The sequence below is a fragment of the Saccoglossus kowalevskii genome, chromosome 18 (genome assembly GCF_978046115.1).
Source record: "Saccoglossus kowalevskii chromosome 18, keSacKowa6.1, whole genome shotgun sequence".
NCBI lineage: Eukaryota > Metazoa > Hemichordata > Enteropneusta > Harrimaniidae > Saccoglossus > Saccoglossus kowalevskii.
In genome coordinates this window covers 13,270,778-13,294,874 of record NC_140658.1, presented here as the reverse complement: position 1 = coordinate 13,294,874, position 24,097 = coordinate 13,270,778, and the positions used below count along the sequence as shown (strand labels likewise).

Here is a 24,097-nt window from a genome sequence, read left to right as displayed (position 1 = left end):
ATCAAATATCAAAAATACTCTTTAAGTTAACAAACAAACAACATTTTGTGATACAACAAATTTGACGGTAACCATATAGGCTGGTGTCAATGACCGTAAATTGACTGGAGGTACAATTTATTGCAAAATGAATAAATTCAGGGTATTTCCATTGATAAATTGTCTTCTACTTAAATTTACATATGGTGAATAAATCTGCAATGAATGATTAATACAGAAGGGGGTTGAAATTAAGGCCAGTGCATCTGTCCCAGAAAAGCAGATTTTATGTCGGACAGGTAAATATAGAAATGTGAACAAATCAATCAAGTTTTTAGTAACTGAACCAATGGAATAGCCCCAAGTTGTTGATAAACAAACAAAAAATGCTTTCAGACTTCTAAAAAAATCTAAAAAATAATGATGAAGCAAAGATGAAAATGTCATTTCAAATAATACGTTGTAATTTATCTTGCTTAGGACAATTACATCATCCATTGGGGCATGCACATTTCTTAAACCTATACAACAGACAGGCACATTTAATTTTTAACTTCAACCCCTGAGATGTGCACACTTTATCACTACTAATAATATGAACAATTCTATCACATAAAATACAAACACAAAGTCAATACAGTATATAATGAGGTCGTTTCCATTTGTTCATACCATTGGACAATTAAAAGACAGTCATGCACTCAATTACAGGCTTTTGCTATATTATGAACAATATGGACAAGTAATTAGGCAGCAATCATGGGGAATCAATTAATACTACTCTTAGTATGGTATGGGAATGGATATTTGAATGGCTCGGTTCATTCCTGATGCATGCATGCATGCATTATACATGTCAAAATCTACGCATAGCAAAATAAATGAATATGAGTAAAAATGCATTTAAATAGCGTGGTTGGGACCACTACTCTTTACATGTATAGGATGCAAATACAAACCAGTTGTGGTGTTTCAGTCACATGGGTGGCACTAATATGTTGGCATTGAGCACATGAGAGTGTTTGAAAGTTGGACAGTTATTACCGAGTGCTATGACAAGCACATCACAGTCTACTACAAACATGCACATTCATGGCACATCTTGAATAAAAAAAATTTACAATATTTTTTATGGTGTGTAAATAAAAATAATATTATTAATAGTTTATTCTGTATATTGCCTCACTCCGAGTTCATTTCTAAGGTGAAATATTTGATGTCATGAATATGTATGAATAGATCATAGATACAAAATGGCCGCCGAAATGTTGAAAAAACTGAGAGAAGGACAAGACTTGTTTTTGGTACTCAAATAATGTTCCATTTTTCCCATCATCGTGTTAACTGTTCTATTCATCTACATCTATGTAATCTTGATACCTGGGTATTTGGACAGCGGACAAAATGACGAGATTGAATGAACAAATATTTGGGAGGTAAAAACAAGTCCTACGACGCTCTCAATCTTAATAACAACTCTGCGGCCATTTGCTTTTAGGGATTGGTATTGAACGCCAAATTCATTTTTGAATGCAGGTGAATCGTTTTGGAACATGATGCAAAAGTACAACAAATCAAATTAGCTGTGAAAATGTTTGCCAACATTGAGACATCATTGAAAATCATTGAAAAGTTACGTTTCTCACAACTCAGACAATCAAATATTTCACATTATAGTCCAAATAAATCTCTGTTAATAATCTGAAAAAGCAGATTTATAGCTAAATCCTTGTCTTTGTTTTCAAAATAAACTTTTCTTTTCAAGATGTTGAGGTACATTTAACTGTTGATGCGTGCATAGTATATCGACTAACTTTCAGAGAATGACACCACTCTTCATGGGAAGACAAAAAAGGACCTCCGCACTGAAATACAAAGAATAACCATGAGAGCAAAATATAAAATCCAGTCAGAGTTTGTTGTGTATGGTGAGCATTCAATTCATTATGAATGATAAGCAGCCAATCAGAATTCATTATGAATGATAAACAGTCAATCAGAATTCATTATGAATGATAAACAGTCAATCAAAGTTCATTATGAATGATAAACAGTCAATCTGAGTTCATTATGAATAATAAACAGTCAATCAAAATTCATTATGAATGATAAACAGTCAATCAGAGTTCATTATGAATGATAAACAGTCAATCAGAGTTCATTATGAATGATAAACAGTCAATCAGAATTCATTATGAATGATAAACAGTCAATCAGAGTTCATTATGAATGATAAACAGTCAATCAGAGTTCATTATGAATGATAAACAGTCAATCAGAGTTCATTATGAATGATAAACAGTCAATCAGAGTTCATTATGAATGATAAACAGTCAATCAGAATTCATTATGAATGATAAACAGTCAATCAGAGTTCATTATGAATGATAAACAGTCAATCAGAGTTCATTATGAATGATAAACAGTCAATCAGAGTTCATTATGAATGATGAAAAGTCGATGACAGTTTGATATAAAATGTGAGGAGTCAAGCTGAGTTTATTGTGAATGGTGAACAACCAATCAGACCAGAGTTAAATATGACTGGGAAGCAGCCAATCATAATTTATTATTAATGTTGAACAAGCAAAGTTCATTATGCATATAATAATGCACAGCCAATCGGAGTTTATTGTAAATGGTGAACATCCAATGAGAGATCAATATAAAAGGTGAACAGCCAATCAGAATGTAATAACCAATGAGAGTTAATTATGATTATGAATAGTCAACAGCCAATCAAAGTTCATTATGAATGGTAAACTGCAAATCAGAGTTCATTATGAATAATGCATATATAGCCAATCAGAGTTGAATATAAATAGTGAACAGCCAATCAGAGTTTATATTGAATGGTGAACATCCAATCAAATTTCATTATAAATGATGAACAGCCAATCAGAGTTTATATTGAATGGTGAACATCCAATCAAATTTCATTATAAATGATGAACAGCCAATCAGAGTTTATATTGAATGGTGAACATCCAATCAAATTTCATTATAAATGATGAACAGGCAATACGAGTTCATATTGAATGGTGAGCAGCCAATATGAATTCATTATGAATGGTGAACAGCCAAACAGAGTTCAGTATGAATAATGCACAACAAATCAGATTTTATTATGAATGATAACAACCAGAGTTTAATATGATTGTTAAACAGCCAAACAATGTTCATTATGAAGGATGAACAGAGTTTAATACAACAAGTGAATAGCCAATCAGAGTTTAATATGAATAATGAACATGAATGGTGAATAGCCAATCAGAGTTCATCATGGATGATGCACAGCCATGCAGTCAGAGTTTAACATAAATGAGGAACCAATCTATCATAAAATGAGAATTCACTATGAATGATGAACAGCCAATCAGAGTTCTTTATGAAATGAACAGCCAAGCAGAGTTCTTTATGAAATGAACAGCCAATCAGAGTTCATTATAAATGACAAACAACCAATCAGATTTTAACATGTATGAACACCCAGTCTGGATGTATCATTGCACCTTAATCTTTCTGGCAAAAAACTACTCTTTGACTCCTGATGCTCTTAGTATTGATCGACCTTAACCCTTTTTGCCAGCAATTCATTATAAGACTCTTTATTAAACAAAACAACAATGACATTGATAGTGCCATTCTGGCTGAGTCAAGGGTGGATCTTTGTACATCTTCTGGTCACTGCTCAAAGAGCATCCCAGGATGTTTCCCTGCGACCCACGGTCAGTGACAATGTCCAATATGGTTGATTCAATGACCCTGTAGCTGTTCCATGTTACACTTTCAGTACAGGCTATCTTCCAACTTAGATAAGATGGATTTGCATTAGCTTGGGTAGGATTAACACACTATTCAAAGAACTTCTTCTAACGTGGGCTGAACACCTTCTGAGATTAGTCACCATCTTGGTAGTAGTGTTGGCATCTCTTCAGCCGCCACCTAATGAGCTGCAATGTGCAGTGCTACTTGCCAACTGCACAAGAAAAACACTAGCCGTGGCTTCAGGGAGGAAATAAAGAGAATTCTAGGCCTTCTCGGAAACTTTGTAGACTAATCACCTTTTAGAGTTACGAACCAGAGACAAGATTAACCGGTTTCCATGTTCCTGTGCCCTGTTTGTGTACTCTGCACTATCACAGATGCACACAAGATCAGTCAGTCTCAAATGTTCATTTGTCATGCTGAAGGTAAACACACTCTGGCAAGATGTGACACTATCAAGGCGGGCCTTGAAGGCAATCAAGAGTCAAGTGCCCAACCTCCACCTCCCTCACCCTGGAGACGAACAAGACATGCAAAAATGCATGAACTGAAAGATCTCTTAAGCATTTGGTGTTGGAGCATCTGATCATGCTATAACTCTGGGTACATGAAATCAAACAATACTTTGACTGTTAGGGCTAACTTCTACATGTTGAGCTTGTTCAGCTCATTGGTTTTGTTTTGCTAACACCTCAGTTGTGGACAATTTAAGTTGTATTTTGCATTTGTTTATAAGATATGATAGGATCTGATTCATTGGTCAGTCAAATTGACATTTCCTTGTAATAATATTTATCATGTCCACCTGTTGCATACCTTCTTGACAAGATATGCAATTTACTAAGGTTTTAGTTAGAACCTTCATTTACTTTACATTTATTATTATGCGACAATTGTGTTGCATTTGCCTTGTGTAACAGGTCTTTTTGAACAGCGCTGCATGCAAGCCAAGCTTATTTGTGAAACTCACCCACATTTAATTATAAAATTACAACAAATAGCGACAGTGACTGGCTAGTGCTGACATAAACTAAAGGAGCTCTACCCGAAAAAAGACCAACAGCCCCCTGGTTTAATCACCACTGCTAGTCATTTATACCATGCACACCTCCCCAGGCAGCCACTTTCTCACTGATTACCCTGTTTGGTCAAAAACTGGTGAGTTCAAATCTAACATTATCCGAGGGTTTACCCAACATGCATTGTGCCGCAAGGTCACACAGGGTATCCTCAGGTCATATTCTCAGGTTACAGTTTAGCAGCAGATAACTATACTTATATTTGATTATTAATCAATATAATTAATTAATAACAAATAATGTAAAGTGAGGGCTATTGATCTCTCATAATTTATTATTACTTATTTTAACAATATTTTGATATGTGAGCATATTTACAGTGAGGAAATTGTAATTTTATATATTCACATAAAATTTATAGCAGATAATAGCAGAAAATGGCGAAATGAAAACTAAGTTTTTGTTGCCTTTACTATACTTTAAAGTACTTTATTTTCACTTGGAATTTATTTTCGCTATTTTAACTGAAGAGAGGAATCAGCGAAAATAAAATCCGGTGAAAATAAACTTCATACAAAACAGCCAAAATGTATTTTACAGCATAGTAATCTTAGATATACAAATCATGTTATCTAACCTATGGTAATACAATGAGAGCGCGGTTATTGGGAAGCGTTTTGCTTATAAACCGTAGCGAAGCATTACTTTCCATGCCATAGGCTACTCACTAATCAAGGATTGGAAAATACTACATACCGAAATGGGGTTCTTGGACTGTATCTTATTTGTATTATGACATACCTCAATATGAGGGTACCTTGGATACGCATCCCGAAAATCAGTCAACGTCAATTTCTGAGAGACTTCATCCACCAAATGCTGCGGTATATTATTCATGTCATCCACTTTCAGGAATACCTAAATATAGACAAAAGGTATCAAGTTGATGATTATAATTCTATAAAGTTCGAGATGAGTGTGCCATTTTAAGCTACAATAATGCAGTCCTTGATTGCTCATATGGTTTTACCTGCTTTAGAGAGAAGACAACAATTTGTAGACATTAATTTCTTATATAAACTCTTGAAGAGTTGCTTGTTTTTACTATCTAAACTATTTTTTAATGCTCTTAGTAGACAACTCTGCGATAGTTAGTCTGTTCTGTCAGGCATATTCAGAAAAAAACACTTTTAAGATACATGGCAATTAACACATCATAAAATTTTATCTAGATTTGTCAAACTCTGTTTCAACATTTTGTTATTCATTTTTTGCAGGGCATAGTCCATTCCATTCATGGGGGTGGAAAATAAGTATTACACAGGGGATAATAATAACATGGTAGATTATTGAAAAAAAAAATACTAATTTAAAAACAATTTTCTCAATTTTAGCAAGTAAATCTTGTTTACAATAAATAATGACAGCAGCATATATTCACCCAGATTACCACGGAGTAGTTACTGGTCTTGTATTCGGATTAATATTCATTTACATATTTATGGTGTCATAAAATTACTCATTTCAGTCATTCAAATGTTAAAATATTTTTAAAATCAAAGAAAGCTTAGAAAGAACTCCCGTGTGCTGAGAGTATTGAAGACACATTAAAAATTAATTCAAAATTACTTGTACTTGAGATATTGATGGAATAGCTGAAAACTAATTATGTAAATCAGGTAACTGATATGAACAGATTTAAGTGTAAAACTAATAAGGTCTGCACAATGTACCAAGTTTCATTGAAATGTGATTAGAACCCAAAAAATATTAATTATTATGCTAATTAGAGAGTTAATATGAACAGATTTTAACTCAAAATTAATCAGGCCGTCTATTGTCCTAGAGCATTTATGTACCAAGTTTTATTCAAATGTGATGATCAATACTTGAGATATCAGTATTAATTAATTATGTTAATTAAGTGATTAAGAAGCATACATATTTACCAAAAACTAATATGGTGTATAGTCCTAGGTTCATTGAAATGTGATGAGTACACTCTTTAAAAGTTTCATTGAAATCCAATGAGTGGTTTGTAGACATCAGTGCAACAGCCATAGAACAGCAAAAAATTAACTAATTATGCAAATTAGGTAATTAATAGGCACAATTATTCATCCCAAAATTAATCAGGTCTCTGCATATTCCTAGAAAATGACGCAAGTCTCATTGAAATGTGATGATTAGTACTTGAGATATCAGGTGAAAAGCTGAAAATTAACTAATTATGCTAATAAGGTGATTAATATGCACACATATTTACCCAAAAACTAATTAGGTCTCTGCACAGTCCTCAAGTAACTATGTACCAAGTTTCATTGAAATGTGATCATTACTACTCGAAATATCAAAAGCTGAAAATTAATTAATTATGCAAATTAGGTAATTAATATGTACTGATATTACTCTAAACACTATCAGGTCTGTGCAGTGTCATATGACATCTATGTATCAAGTTTTATTGAAATGTTATGATTAGTACTTGAGATATCAGTGGAAAAGCCGAAAATTGATTAATCATTATGTAAATTAGGTAATTAATAATATTAAAAGATTTTTACCCAAAACTAATCAAATCTGCACATTAGTTCAGAACATCCATGTGCCAAGTTTCATTGAAATCCAATGAGTGGTTCTTCAAATATCAGTGGAACAGTCATGGAACAGCTTGAAATCAGTTAATTATCATTCAAATTAGATAATTAATATTCATAGATTTTTACCCAAAACTAATCAAATCTGCGCACTAGTTCAGAGCATCCATGTGCCAAGTTTCATCAAAATCCAATGAGTGGTTCTTCAGATATCAGTGGAACAGTATTGGAACAGCTAAAAATCAGCTAATTATCATGCAAATTAGGTAATTAATATTCATAGATTTTTACCAAAACTTAATCAACTCTGCGCATTATCCCAGAGCATCTATGTACCAAGTTTCACCAAAATTTGATTAGTGGTTCTTGAGATAACGGTGGAACAAAAAAAGTGACATACATACATACATACATACATACATACAGACATACAGACAGGGTAACTGCAAAGACTCCCTTTTGTGCTTCGCACACGGGAGTCAATCACTGGCAATATCTTTGAATATTTCTACAAAATAATTTTAAAAAACAAGCTATGAGTCAATAATTCAAAGCTATTCAAACTCAAAAATGAATTCAAATATAAATGTGAATCAGAGGTTAACTACAACAACATTTGAAGTGTCTTACCTTGTGTCTCAATAACACTGACAATTGCTCACGCAGTATAAGCCCCTTCAGTCGCCCATGATTTCCTTCTAACTGCAATGCATAAATTTGATGTTTATGTGAGTGGTATTTATTCAGAAACTATGTAAATATATACTGTGATCTATCCATTTCATTTATAATTTTCTCATAAATATGCAATGACACAATATTGTCAGAGGAGGGAGTTGTATACTTGGAACAGCCAAAGTTTAACCAATCAAGAACTACATTATTTGCATAATATTTACTGTATATATACTGTAAACTATCCATTTCATTTATGGTTTTCTCATTTTTTTGTGAAAAAAAAAACTGACACAATTTTGTCAGAGGAGTGAGTTGTATACTTGGAACAGCCAAAGTTTAACCAATCAAGAACTACACTATTTGCATAATATTTACTGTATATATACTGTAAACTATCCATTTCATTTATAATTTTCTCATTTTTTTGTGAAAAAATAAATAAATATGCAATGACACAATATTGTCAGAGGTAGGAGTTGTATACTTGGAACAGCCAAAATTTAACCAATCAAGAACTACACTATCTGCATTATATTGACTGTATATATACTGCAAACTATCCATTTCATGTATAGTTTTCTCATTTTTTTTTGTGAAAAAAAAAACTGACACAATTTTGTCAGAGGAGTGAGCTGTATACTTGGAACAACCAGAGTTTAACCAATCAAGAACTACACTATTTGCATAATATTTACTCTAGTCAGAAAAAACACTATCGTCAGCTTAGTTGCTATAAATTCTGTTCTCAATTTGTTATTGATCAAACTACGTGCCATCATTGCATGTAATACGAATCATATAAGCTCCCGCTACCAAGCCATGTGTTGTGCAAATTTGAATATTAACAACAACTTAAACAGAAATTCCACCCATATTTCACATGGGGCTATTTGATATTGCTCTTTTTCAAGGAAAGTGATTTGTCAGTAAAAGATGATAACAAAATAGTATAACTAAACCATAGTCTACCATGTTTACGGGTGCATACACAGGGAGTAGAAAAAAATGATATTTAAAAAAATACAAAATATATTTTTTATCTTCCCTCTCCTATATAATGGAGTTATATTAATAAGCAGAGCATTCCATTCTGTAACTGGGTGGGTCATTGGCAAGGAGAGCAGTTCATTACATAGGGAGTGTAGATACAAAATGTATTTTTCTTTTAACTACAATTTTTCTTATTTCATTTGGTGCATACATACCTGCTCATCTTCTTCCAATTCATCTACAACAGGAAAACCATTGTGTATTTCACGGGTCAAAAGGTCAACCACATCACCAACCTTCTCAACTGTATGCAGTGTGATTACTGGAGCACACATCACTTCCCTGAAGACAATGAATATGAAATGATTAACTGATTTTCTTTTCAGGCCAGATAAAAGTTTTCACCAGACTGATTGCATTTTGAAATTTTTGTTTTGATTTGTAGCAAAAAATAATTTCACCATTGCTGGTGCTGCACAATTCTTGCATCTCCATGGTAATGGGAAATTATTGCATCAAGGACGTATAACTTCAGAATAATTATAATCAAATCTTAACTCATTATTGAGAACGTAGAGCAGTGTTATATCCTTATCTGTAAATGATACAGGAAATACAGGAAGTTCACATATTCTCCATTTTTATTGTTGCTTACCTGGCAAATATTTTAGCTGACATAGGTGGCGCTTCCCATCCTAGATATGGGACACCATTTAAAGATATATGAATATCATATAATCCCTGAAACACACAAAAAAAATATAATAAATCAAGTTTTATCTCTCTTTTTATACAATATTTTCATAGCGTCTTTAAATTTTTTAGAATGACCAAGAAAACACTTTAGTAATTGGATAAATGTAACCAATAACGTTAATTATGACTTTGAAATCTATGTTGTTCAGTACATGAAACCAATTAAATATAAACATTATGAGAACATTTGATTTCAAACACTAGTGCTACAACCATTGTAAATATGTCTGTCAATATTTCTGTGGGGTTTACTTTGTATGTTCGAATTAAAAAAACTTCAGTTTAATAATCACATTATGGAGTACTTTCTGGCACAATTTGCAAACTATGCTATAAATTTTTTTTTTCACTTTATTGTTACGCAAAGCAACCTGCAGTATCAATTTATTGAAATGAAGAAAAAAGGATGGATAGTCATGAAAGTAACTTACTTTATTAAACATATTACCGACCCACTGTGCCATCATCAATACCAACATCACTGGTAACCCGAAAGACATGTTGCCCGTAGCTTCTATAAGTATTACAGTTAAGCTAATTGTCATTCGCAGTATACCGCCGAGCTGAGCAGCGGCACCAATCAATGCATACTTCCCAACATCTATATTCTGTACAGAAATTATTATATTTCTCAACAATATTTTAACACTATATTATTACATTCTGCTAATTATTCGTGATGATTTCATAGTGTTACTAAAAATAGAACTGACATAATTACAGAATGCGGTAGAGTACATAAAACAAATTAAATACAGTCAACATTCGCAGATGCCAAATACATTGTCAACCCCACTTGTGCTATTTCACTGTTATGTGTTGTTAATCTCAAGGACATTTATTGCCATAAGGTAGAAGCCTACTCATAAATTAAAAAACCCAGAATTTATTCATTTTGCAATAAATTGTACTCCAAGGCAATATAAGGATATTGACCTAAAAAAAGTTGGGGGTCACCAGCCTTTTTTTCGAGAAATTAATGGTTGTATTTTAGTGGAAAGTCACCATTTTGACACTATTATAACACTTTTACCTTATTATATTATGCAATATCTCAAAATCTAGCCTGGTGACATAGGCTGAAAAAATCATATATTGTTAATGATGGAGTACCTTTTGTTGTTCTGTATTATTAAAAAAATCTGGGTTTTAAAAGTGTCAAAAAATATATTTTTTCTTTAAAATTATGTTCTATGGAATTGTTCTAATTTTTAAGAAATATTGGGACACGTTTCTCAAAAAGCTTAACTGTAACACAAAAAATAATGCCATTTCATTATACTATGAGACATTAGCTTCATGATTGTACATAATAAACTAATGAACATTGTCATGCGATTTATGACCAATTTTGTCAAAAATTATGACTAGGCTTCTACCTTAACAAAACCCTTGACAAATTAATATGTCTGTCACTATTTTAATTATCATTTACACATTTTGTTTGATATGTCAAGCAGAAAGTGATTAAATCATTTTAAGTGAATACAAGAGTCAATTAAAAGTCAAGTTTATTTGATCAAAAATTGACAAAATAATTATAGACAATTGCATAAAAATTAGAGTAATTTTGCACTAAAATGTTTGAAAAATTATTGAGTCCATATAACATTCTCAATTTCTCGAAATTGGTGCTTTGAGTGTCAGTAATTCAATGTACAGCTTAATTACACTCACCGTGTCATCTACCATTGAATTGACCAGCATACCAATCAGTCTACCCCATGCAGCACCAGTTAATAATGATGGTATAAATATACCACTAGGAACAGGTAGACCATAAGTCCAACAAGCCAAAAAAAAATAGCAGATGAAAAACAATGAGAGTGATACCGGATTGTATGCTCCTGAAGTAAATATATAAAAAAAACACATGGTTTCAGTCTTTGATAAATGAGAGATGATTGGTTATGCAATCACTGTCCATTATTATGATACTTTGAGCAATCAATGTTCAATATTGCGACATTTTGACCAATCACTGACCAATATTAACATTTTGACCAATCACTGTTTAATATTGAGACACTTTGACCAATAACTGTTCATTATAGAAATACTATGGCCAATCACTGTCCAATATTGTGACATTTTGACCAATCACTATCCAATATTGTGCAACTTTTGACTAATCACTGACCAATATTAACATTTTGACCAATTACTGTCCATTATTGTGATACTTTGACCAATCACTGTCCATTATTGTGACATTTTGACCAATCACTGTTTAATATTGAGACACTTTGACCAATAACTGTCCTTTATAGTGATACTATGGCCAATCACTGTCCAATATTGTGACACTTTGACTAATCACTGACCAATATTAACATTTTGACCAATCACTGTCCATTATTGTGACACTTTGACCAATCACTGTTCAATATTTAGACACTTTCACCAATCACTATCCAACATTGTGACATTTTCACCAATCACTGTCCAATATTGTGACATTTTGAACAATCACTGTCCAATATTGTGATACTTTGAACAATCACTGTTCGATATTTAGACACTTTCACCAATCACTATCCAACATTGTGACATTTTCACCAATCACTGTCCAATATTGTGATACTTTGACTAATCACTGACCAATATTAACATTTTGACCAATCACTGTCCATTATTGTGACACTTTGACCAATCACTGTTCAATATTTAGACACTTTCACCAATCACTATCCAACATTGTGACATTTTCACCAATCACTGTCCAATATTGTGACATTTTGAACAATCACTGTCCAATATTGTGATACTTTGAACAATCACTGTTCGATATTTAGACACTTTCACCAATCACTATCCAACATTGTGACATTTTCACCAATCACTGTCCAATATTGTGATACTTTGAACAATCACTGTTCGATATTTAGACACTTTCACCAATCACTATCCAACATTGTGACATTTTCACCAATCACTGTCCAATATTGTGATACTTTGAACAATCACTGTTCGATATTTAGACACTTTCACCAATCACTATCCAACATTGTGACATTTTCACCAATCACTGTCCAATATTGTGATACTTTGAACAATCACTGTTCGATATTTAGACACTTTCACCAATCACTATCCAACATTGTGACATTTTCACCAATCACTGTCCAATATTGTGATACTTTGAACAATCACTGTTCGATATTTAGACACTTTCACCAATCACTATCCAACATTGTGACATTTTCACCAATCACTGTCCAATATTGTGATACTTTGAACAATCACTGTTCGATATTTAGACACTTTCACCAATCACTATCCAACATTGTGACATTTTCACCAATCACTGTCCAATATTGTGACATTTTGATCAATCACTGTCCAATATTGTGACATTTTGACCAATCACTGTCCAATATTGTGATACTTTGAACAATCACTGTTCGATATTTAGACACTTTCACCAATCACTATCCAACATTGTGACATTTTCACCAATCACCGTTCAATATTGTGACATTTTGATCAATCACTGTCCAATATTGTGACATTTTCACCAATCACTGTCCAATATTGTGAAACTTTGATCAATCACTGTCCAATATTGTGACATTTTGAACAATCACTGTCCAATATTGTGATACTTTGAACAATCACTGTTCAATATTTAGACACTTTCACCAATCACTATCCAACATTGTGACATTTTCACCAATCACTGTCCAATATTGTGAAACTTTGATCAATCACTGTCTAATATTGTGACATTTTGACCAATCACTGTCCAATATTGTGATACTTTGAACAATCACTGTTCAATATTTAGACACTTTCACCAATCACTATCCAACATTGTGACATTTTCACCAATCACTGTCCAATATTGTGAAACTTTGATCAATCACTGTCCAATATTGTGACATTTTGAACAATCACTGTCCAATATTGTGATACTTTGAACAATCACTGTTCAATATTTAGACACTTTCACCAATCACTATCCAACATTGTGACATTTTCACCAATCACCGTTCAATATTGTGACATTTTGAACAATCACTGTCCAATATTGTGATACTTTGAACAATCACTGTTCAATATTTAGACACTTTCACCAATCACTATCCAACATTGTGACATTTTCACCAATCACCGTTCAATATTGTGACATTTTGAACAATCACTGTCCAATATTGTGATACTTTGAACAATCACTGTTCAATATTTAGACACTTTCACCAATCACTATCCAACATTATGACATTTTCACCAATCATTGTCCAATATTGTGAAACTTTGATCAATCACTGTCCAATATTGTGACAATCAGTAACCATGCAAGAGTTAAAAATACAGAAACTGACCTGAATTGTCATGGAATAGCCTACGAACACTGCCCTCTGGTGTCTCAAAAAAGAGTGATGCCATTGAATTATAGTCTCCATCTTTACATCGTAACTGTAATTGAAAATCAAAGATCCTTCAGTTACTTGGCAAAAATAAATAGCAAACTATGTTAGGAGTTATTCGTTTTACATTTGCCTTGTATTTATTATAACCAAACTAGTAGTTTTTAAGAAGGCATAAAATCAAGAAAAGTCAAAAACATTATTTTTTACATAGGACAACATACTACAGCCTATTATATGTACACAATTTGTCTGTTTGTGCTCTGTTTTCTCAAGTTAGATATTTAAATTCATACAACTTACCTTCACTTGGTATTTTTCTACTTCAATGTCTTGTGTAAAGTGTGTTTGTTTGTGTTCTATTTTCTCAAGTTAGATATTTAAATTCATATAACTTACCTTCACTTGGTATTTCTTAATTTCAACGTCTTATGTAAAGTGTATTTGTTTGTGTTCTGTTTTCTCAAGTTAGATATTTAAATTCAGATAACTCACCTGCACTTGGTATTTCTCTACTTCAACATCTTATGTAAAGTGTGTTTGTTTGTTTTCTGTTTTCTCAAGTTAGATATTTAAATTCAGATAACTCACCTGCACTTGGTATTTCTCTGTTTCAACAACATATGTAAAATGTGTTTGTTTGTGTTCTGTTTTCTCAAGTTAGATATTTAAATTCAGATAACTCACCTTCACTTGGTATTTCTCTGTCTCAACATCATATGTAAAATGTGTTTGTTTGTGTTCTGTTTTTTCAAGTTAGATATTTAAATTCAGATAACTCACCTTCACTTGGTATTTCTCTGTCTCAAAATCATATGTAAAGTGTGTTTGTTTATGTTCTGTTTTCTCAAATTAGATATTAAAATTCAGATAACACACCTGCACTTGGTATTTCTCTGTTTCAACATCATATGTAGAGTTCAATATCTTCATAGAATGGCAATCATTAGTGAAATAGATTAACATAAATGCTACAATGGTTGTAACCGTGCACACAACAACCACTTCCAACATTTTTGATAGTCTGTTATTTATAAACCTAGAAAATGGAAATAGAATCTAAGTTATTTATGGACTACCTAAACCTAAGAAGCAAATGGCCAACAGCATTTTGTTAAAAATGAGAGGGCCACAAAACTTCTTTCCCGTCATTATGTTCATATATGTAACCATGGTAATCAGAACAGAGGACGTGGTGAGAATAGAACACTATATTTACAATATGTTTTAGCGCATTAAAACAAATAAATGTTTCTTCACATTACTATAGTGCATGTCATTCTTAGTAGTGATGTTTAGTGTGAAATATCACTATAATGAAATATCACTATAATGAAATATTACTATAAATGAAATATCACTATAATGAAATATCACTATAAATGAAATATCACTATAATGAAATATCACTATAAATGAAATATCACTATAATGAAATATCACTATAATGAAATATTACTATAAATGAAATATCACTATAATGAAATATCACTATAAATGAAATATCACTATAATGAAATATCACTATAATGAAATATTACTATAAATGAAATATCACTATAATGAAATATTACTATAAATGAAATATCACTATAATGAAATATCACTATAAATGAAATATCACTATAAATGAAATATCACTATAATGAAATATTACTATAAATGAAATATCACTATAATGAAATATCACTATAAATGAAATATCACTATAAATGAAATATCACTATAATGAAATATTACTATAAATGAAATATCACTATAAATGAACTTTCACACTGAACATTGTGATGCGCATGATTAACATCATCTGTTTTGTTTGCTCGAACAGTGTGCAGACATTTTTTTATCACTGCGGTTTGAGAATTTCAGACTTGATAATGACTCGCATATAATATAGTATATAAGTATACTATTAAGTATATCTCTTTAAAATCAGGATTTCTGTCGTTTTGATTCTTGGAGTTGGTCATGTGACAAAAAGGCTATCACCTGATATCACTTATTCGTAGAACTGGTTGATGCATTATGGGATGTTTTCCACTCACTTTCATTTTGATCAAAATATACTCGTATAACCAGCTTCACAAACAAGTAATATCAGATAACAGCTTCAAATATCACATAATATATCACATAAATGTTATATACGTAAACATTAAATCATATAAATATGTTATATTGTAATATTTTTATATCACATAAATGGGCATTAAACATCATATGTTATAACATATCACATAAAAATGTGTTATATCATTTAAATATATTATATCACTTAAGTATGTGTTATATCGCATATGTGTTATATCGCATAAATATGAGTAATACCACATAAACATAGTTGAACTCTGGCGACCTTGCCCTTTGTTATATAATATAATTCCCTTTATCATAGTTTGTTTTAATATAAATATGCAGTGTCATAATTAATTTTGAATACAAACAAGTTTTGGGGTTGAACCAACAGTGGGGAATCAGTCTACCGAATGTACTTAAAAGATGTAAATATCTTACAAAAACATTGGTGCCATATTTGTTTAATTATTTTAAGGGACATAATTTCCAGCTTTATTCAAAGTAATTCAGATATTTTAGTATAAAAAAAAATGTCTCATTGCAAAAAAAAAAGTGCTGCATTTAGATGTGAATAGATTCATAAAACATGCAAGATAACAGAAAATTTTAGCTGGTGTTAGTCCAAGTATTTTGTACAGGTGTCTGTCAAAAATTAATGATTCACTGAGACAAATATGAACTGCCTCATTGTGTGACTACTGTATTATATGAAAAGTAAAAAAAAAACACCCTTTATGAATAGCTATCATGTTGCAAGCTCTGCTTTGCAAATCTGCAAATCAACTTCAATAGTTAGTTGGTGTCCAGTGGAGGGAGAAGTCAACAGTACTGTTGCCTCCTGAGAATCTACATCTTCAAACACTGCAATCTTTGAAGTGCGTTTTTAAACTAGTATTATAAAAACTCTATCATTCTGTTCTAATAGCTGAAACATATTCCTGTAAGTTTTCATTTGTCGAATGAACTGTTTGTCAAATACAGAATACATATATTTTAGAATAATTTTCTTTTTAAAATGTGGATGAAATGTTTTGCTTTTAATGTATTTTTTATGTATTGTTTTTGATTTGATAACTTTGAACTAAACAGATTTTCTATTAGCTTCAGATTTTCAGATCAAAGTTAGGCACCCAGTTCATAGGAGTGCTTATATTGATTTTCTAACATCTTGTTTTCTGTAAAGATTTTATTGGTAGGTTTGCAAATGTGTATTAGACTGTGCAATCTCTCCATGAGTTGGTTTTGAAACCCAGTATGGGATTCTGAGATACATTACCAAGGATATTATTACAAGATCAATCATTTGCTTCATTGAACACATACAACAATGCATATTTCCACTGAGATCAGTGACCTTTGATGTGTATCACCAGTGATCAGTCAAGTAGAAACAGTCAAAATATTTTATCAGATTTTCTCAATTTTTGCATGATATTTTCATACAGGACATCTGTTGTTCAAACTCAGGGAAGACTTTATACTGATGAATAAGGTGAGTTTGATAAAGTTTGGAATAGAATTAGTAAAGTTATTATGCACACAATAACAATTATTAACAACGACAACGACAACAACAACAACGACAAACAAAATTTTTCCCTTAATATACCTTTCCCTTCCATCTTTGATGGTACGGGCAAGGTAAAAATGTTATATCACTTAAGTATGTGTTATATCGCATAAATATGAGTAATACCACATAAATATGAGTAATACCACATAAATATGAGTAATACCACATAAATATGTGTAATACCACATAAAAATATATTATATCACTTAAGTATGTGTTATATTGCATATGTGTTATATCGCATAAATATGAGTAACACCACATAAATACGAGTAATACCACATAAATATGAGTAATACCACATAAATACGAGTAATACCACATAAATATGAGTAATACCACATAAATATGAGTAATACCACATAAATATGAGTAATACCACATAAATATGTGTAATACCACATAAAAATATATTATATCACTTAAGTATGTGTTATATCGCATAAATATGAGTAATACATAAATAAGAGTAATACCACATAAATATGTGTAATACCACATAAAAATATATTATATCACTTAAGTATGTGTTATATCGCATAAATATGAGTAATACCACATAAAAATATATTATATCACTTAAGTATGTGTTATATCGCATAAATATGAGTAATACATAAATAAGAGTAATACCACATAAATATGTGTAATACCACATAAAAATATATTATATCACTTAAGTATGTGTTATATCGCATAAATATGAGTAATACAACATAAATATGTGTAATACCACATAAAAATATGTTATATCACTTAAATATGTGTTATATCACTCAAATATGTTTTGAATACTTAAATATGTTTTTAATCATGTTAAATATTTGTTATATCATTTAAATTTGTGTTATATTGCCTAAATATGTGTAAATTGAGATTATGTGTTTATAGGTTTTCACTCAGACCCATATGATGCTGTAATTACCTTTGTCTTAATATAGTTATTCTTCTATTTATAAAATTAAACAGCGCTCCAGTTAGTCCACCTGTGGAAGGTGAAATAATCAGTATAAACACTCCACAGTGTCAAAATATGTCAGAATAGATTAATAACTGACCCATATCTTCTAGTCCATATAGATATAGAAAACTTACCCATGATTCCCATCAATATAAACACTAATAGTTCATACCAATCATATTTTAAATTCTGTAAAATAAAAGTTTGAGCATATAAATTGTCAGATATAAACAAATTTGGGTATTTTTTTAATATATCTGTTCAATATTCCTCATTAGTCTTTTTGCTTAGATGCACAACACAAAAAGTTTGTTGAGCAAATGACGGTTATGAATATTCATGAGCTCATTAATATTCAAAATGAAAACTCAGTTATTTCAACATGTTTTACAATATATTAGCATCCTGTACCAAGGTTCTCCCCAGCAGTCAGAGAGTGCAGGACGACTATGAATATTCAAGAGTTCATTAATATTCAAAATTCCAATATAAAATTAGCATATTTGATGAAAGATTATTACCTAGCATATTCATTCAATATAATTACTTACTGAAAATCGTCCAAAACTAATCAAGCCTGGATAGTTGAGGTCACCTGGATGGCCGTGAACAGCGCTGAGTATAACATTCACAGAAAATGTTGACACCATGGAACAGAAAAACTGAAAAAAAAATAATAGCCGACATATACCAAGTGCACACTAAAGCAGGTTTTTTATTTTAAAATAAATTATTAATTTATGCTATAAGGCCAGACTTTTATTATCCTTTGTTTCGTGAACCCGTCGAATGAACAGGAGCCGAAAATGAAATAAAAATATAATTTTATTTCAGTGTTATTTCTCACGCCCGCTGACTTGTAAGTGCAATAAATTGCTAAAAAAACTTATTTTCATCCTCATTTTTTTTTCGCCCGCCGCATAACAAACACATGTTGCATTTTCGTGGGAGTATCATGATCAAAGTACCGAAGTCTCGCGCAGATGAGAAACAAGGTTATACATGGAATAAAATTTTATTTCATTTCTTCTCTCCGATCAATGATCTCACTTACAATTCTTGTGAATCACACAAATCTAATGGAAAAAAAGAATTAATTTTTTTTTTTTTTTTGCCCTCCTCAAAAAAATTGCCTTATAAAAACTTGAGAAACAAATTAGGTAATTAATATGCAAACTGGAAAATTCTTATGCACACATTCATACTCACTATTCTCCATGTCAAGTTTTGATTCCAGAAACTAGCACCTTCTTCTAGAGTGAACAACACACCCCCTACTGGAGCACCAAATGCTGACGCCACGCCGGCCGCTGCACCCCCTGATATGAAGTCTCTCTTTTCGGTGTCACAGCGAAAGTATTTAAAAAGCTGATAGAAACAAATGTTTATATATGTGTTATATATATTTCTTTTCAAGTCAGGACAATACAACAGGTAATATGAGAAGAGAACGCACTCAATATGCTTACCGCCCTCTATAGTTGGTTTTAGTTTCAGTCACATGGGGCAAGTTAGCCAATAGAATCAGTGCATTATACATGAATCATTAAATCTTACTTTAAAATCTAACGATTTGAATCTTCTGGATCTTGCTTGCGATATTCCAGCAGCTACTACAGAACCTGAGTGAATCATTGGCCCTTCCTGAAAAAAAACACACAAAAAAAAAACCGTTGCATCTGTAACATCACAAGATGGCAATGTAACACAAGAGAGCGCTGTACCATAATGCCAGGCACTGGGTGGACGTGATAGTGTTACCAATATATGTAGGTCAATCAAGGAACAAGCCAGAAGTCAGGTTGTGTAACTGGTGTACCAATACCCCAATATAAATCAGTCAACTTAATTAGCATATCCTGATTGATAACGTGTTCATAACATCGGTTTCATTCAAGAATGATTTGGAGCATTGGATTTGGGTTCCCTGCAGCACAATGCGAGGGCACTATAGCTGACAAAACACATTGTTAAGAAAACTGATGAACTCACCTTTCCTACAGCTAATCCAGCAGACATAGACATTGCCACACCTACTGCTTTACAGACCAATGTCTTCATAGCAACAACATTGGGTATCTTCACACCATTTAAATAACATTTAATTTGAGGTATACCACTACCTGCAGCTACAGGCTGAAATGGAACAAAAAACACCAACTCCAGCATTATTATTGTATTGAGTAAGCACACAAATACTAATTTGCATAAACATCTGCAAGGGTAAATAATGGTAATTATATTATGCACATGCCATGATTGGGAATGATATATTCACAAAAACAAAATTATCAGAGTTCGAGATACTGTTCCTTTATCTTTACCTGTCATGTGTTTTGGTGACCCATGGCCTGTTTTGGTGACCTATGACCTGTTTTGGTTAACTTTGATGTGTTTTTGTGACCTATGACCTATTTTGGTGATCCATGACCTGTTTTGGTGACCTATGACCTGTTTTAGTTAACTTTGATATGTTTGGTGATCCATGACCTGTTTTGGTTAACTTTGATCAATTTGGTGATCCATGACCTGTTTTGGTGACCTATGACCTGTTTTGGTTAACTTTGATATGTTTTGGTGACCTATGACCTGTTTTGGTTAACTTTGATGTGTTTTGGTGACCTATGACCTGTTTTAGTGACCATTAAAATGTTAATAGTGATGTGTAAATAATTGCACTCACCGATCCAAAAACAACAAGTGCTCCTGCTATAAGAACTCCAACTATATTCATAGACAGCCATATAAAGAATGGAATATACAAACAATCATTGTCCACACATTTATTAATATCTGACGAATTATTAAGGAGTTAATTTATGACAAATCATATCTTTTGATTATTAGTATTCCTGGTACAAATTATCCAAGCATTTTCACCGACAGTCGAAAACTTCCAACAAATACTTTGGGCTAGTTTTTGAGACTCCCCTGAACACTAACAAGATTACCCCTACATGTGTAACCTATATAAATTTGGTTGTCCTCGGCTGTTCGGTCAGCGTTCCACGGCAGCTCGCGAATAGCCCATAAAAATACATAATACAGAAGTGTGCGTCTTAGCAACATAGAACGTTCGGTGACGTATCTCTGCCCCAATAACATTATATATGGGATTGCAATTTGATGTAAATTTCCAAATCCTAAATCGAAAATTACAGTTTAGAAGTGTACTGTTTGGCTCAGAACAACAATAAAATTGAAGAAGCTTGTGAGTTTAAATAAACAAATATTATAAATCACAGTACAACAAAGGATACATTTAATAAGGACTGCGACTTTCAGTGATACAAGTTGTTCAACAGTGATGCCTATGCAAGCTGCTATAACACCAGTAAACACACCAATTAAGAACATAACCAGCCATTTAGCAAGATTCTTCTTTATAACACCCTGTAATAAAAACGAAATAATCAAAATTACATGATCAACTGAGGGCAGAATTTTAACTGCTGTGAAATACTTTATTTAGAATTAACTTTCGCTGTAAAGACATTTTGGGTGTTTTGTATGGAGTTTATTTTCACTGACTGAGTTTTGATGAGTTGAATGTGAAATATAAGAAAAAAAAGTATATTTGCTGGATTTAATTTCCACTGAAGCATCCCTTCAGCGAAAATAAATTCCAAGCGAAAATAAAGTATTCTACAGTATTTGAGCGAAGAAAGAACCTTGTCCCTGGGTACTCTGGGATTACAATACCGGTGTGGATAAAATAACGTCTTATTTATAGCAACATCAAATGGTTGATTTGTTAAGAGTATTCTTTTTAACAGCACCATTAAAGATTAAATCCTTGTCCCATCACTTAAATGTTCAAAGCAGAGTAATGCATGTCATGCTTTTTAGTAATCCACTTTGCTTTAAATTTATTGTCACAAAAATGATGTAATTACTGAAAGTATAAAACATTTCTGATATTGAACTGTGATGGCAGCATGTAGCCATAAAGAAGTCGAGGGAAAAGCAGACGGAAACAACCATACATGTATGTCCATTAATGCATAAAACGTTTTGAAACAAAGTTTAAAATAAATGTCTGCATTCCTGTTTCTATTAGTGACATTTTTTTAAAATGGACCTTTCAGTTTGCCTGCGATATCTAGTTCCCATAATGGAATCAAGCTATCTGTGTAAAGCTTTCACTCAGACAATTGTCGGGATAAAAACTAATGGATGTTCCGCAAATAGCGGTGGCACTCTAGAAACCAAATAATACGTGCCTGAGAAATGCTTTTAATGGCCAAGATTTTTCGCAGATACCCAAACTGACACAGCACCTTTTCTTTAAAGTTGAAGTGAGCTATTCATTTTTTTTTTAGAACAAATTGTCAGTTCTCTAGTAGCGGAAATGCACGAAATCCAATTTCTGCAATCTCTCAATATTCAAAGAATTTCAATAAAATGTTTTCCAATAACGGATGTACAACTAAGAAGAAAAGGAATTATAGGTTATATAAATTTTGTAAACAGTTTAGCAATACAGTGTTTAATTCATTCAAATATGAATAAGGTATTCTGATTGGCTGTTGAAATTTTTCTGTGTCAACGTCCTTTATTCCATGAAGTATAAAGTGTTACAGTAAAATTTAGCTAGGGTAAAGTTGGTGATCAAGCTTATTTTGCTTTCAAAACTGACGAACAGCTAAATAGACCAAGGTCAACTGCCTAAATATGTTATATTAGTAACATAGGTAAATACTACCGTAAAATCTGTATTAGAAGCTGCATCCCTAATAGAAGTCGCATCATTTGTTTTTGATAATTGCGAATCAAAAATTCATCATCTCTCATATGTGTAGATGATCTAATAGAAGCCGCTTCCCTAATAGAAGTCGCATCAATTGTTTTTGATAATTGAGAATCAACAAGCAGCCTATCGGCTGAGATAGCTCCGCTGTTAGCAATGCACATTTCAATTAAAGAACTGAAGACATCATTAGAAAATGAACAATATGTATAGTATCAAAGCAATCGGACTTGCAGTTTTTAACAAGAAGTCGAAAATATCACTTTTTACCAAAAATGACAAAAATATTCACCAAAATTAGAGAATTGAAGATATCATCACAAAATGAACAAATCTGAGAGAGGTCCACATGTAGTACCTATACATGTAATATCAAAGCAATCAGACTATTGGTTTTTTACAAGAAGTCGAAAATATCACTTTTTACCAAAAATGACAAAAATATTCACCAAAATTATAGAATTGAAGATATCATCACGAAATGAACAAATCTGAGAAAGGTCTACATGTAGTATCTAAATATGTAATATCAAAGCAATCAGACTATTGGTTTTTTACAAGAAGTCGAAAATATCACTTT

General features: G+C 32.0%; 1 protein-coding gene across 1 annotated transcript in view; it reads right to left on the bottom strand.

Annotated features, from left to right (window-relative positions):
• LOC100375377 (H(+)/Cl(-) exchange transporter 7-like) overlaps window positions 1–24,097 on the bottom strand; it is a 137,171-nt gene that overhangs the window by 3,467 nt on the left and 109,607 nt on the right. The window contains exons 6-21 of the mRNA XM_085492937.1: window positions 22,028–22,160; window positions 21,451–21,560; window positions 20,760–20,903; window positions 20,325–20,411; window positions 19,977–20,135; window positions 19,319–19,429; window positions 18,902–18,956; window positions 18,732–18,792; window positions 15,043–15,196; window positions 14,113–14,206; window positions 11,465–11,634; window positions 10,219–10,395; window positions 9,687–9,772; window positions 9,247–9,373; window positions 7,994–8,065; window positions 5,568–5,684 (exon numbers count right to left, since the gene is read on the bottom strand). Of these exons, the coding sequence (XP_085349063.1) occupies window positions 5,568–5,684; window positions 7,994–8,065; window positions 9,247–9,373; window positions 9,687–9,772; window positions 10,219–10,395; window positions 11,465–11,634; window positions 14,113–14,206; window positions 15,043–15,196; window positions 18,732–18,792; window positions 18,902–18,956; window positions 19,319–19,429; window positions 19,977–20,135; window positions 20,325–20,411; window positions 20,760–20,903; window positions 21,451–21,560; window positions 22,028–22,160 (1,857 nt within the window). The remainder of the gene's footprint in view (window positions 1–5,567; window positions 5,685–7,993; window positions 8,066–9,246; window positions 9,374–9,686; window positions 9,773–10,218; window positions 10,396–11,464; window positions 11,635–14,112; window positions 14,207–15,042; window positions 15,197–18,731; window positions 18,793–18,901; window positions 18,957–19,318; window positions 19,430–19,976; window positions 20,136–20,324; window positions 20,412–20,759; window positions 20,904–21,450; window positions 21,561–22,027; window positions 22,161–24,097) is intronic.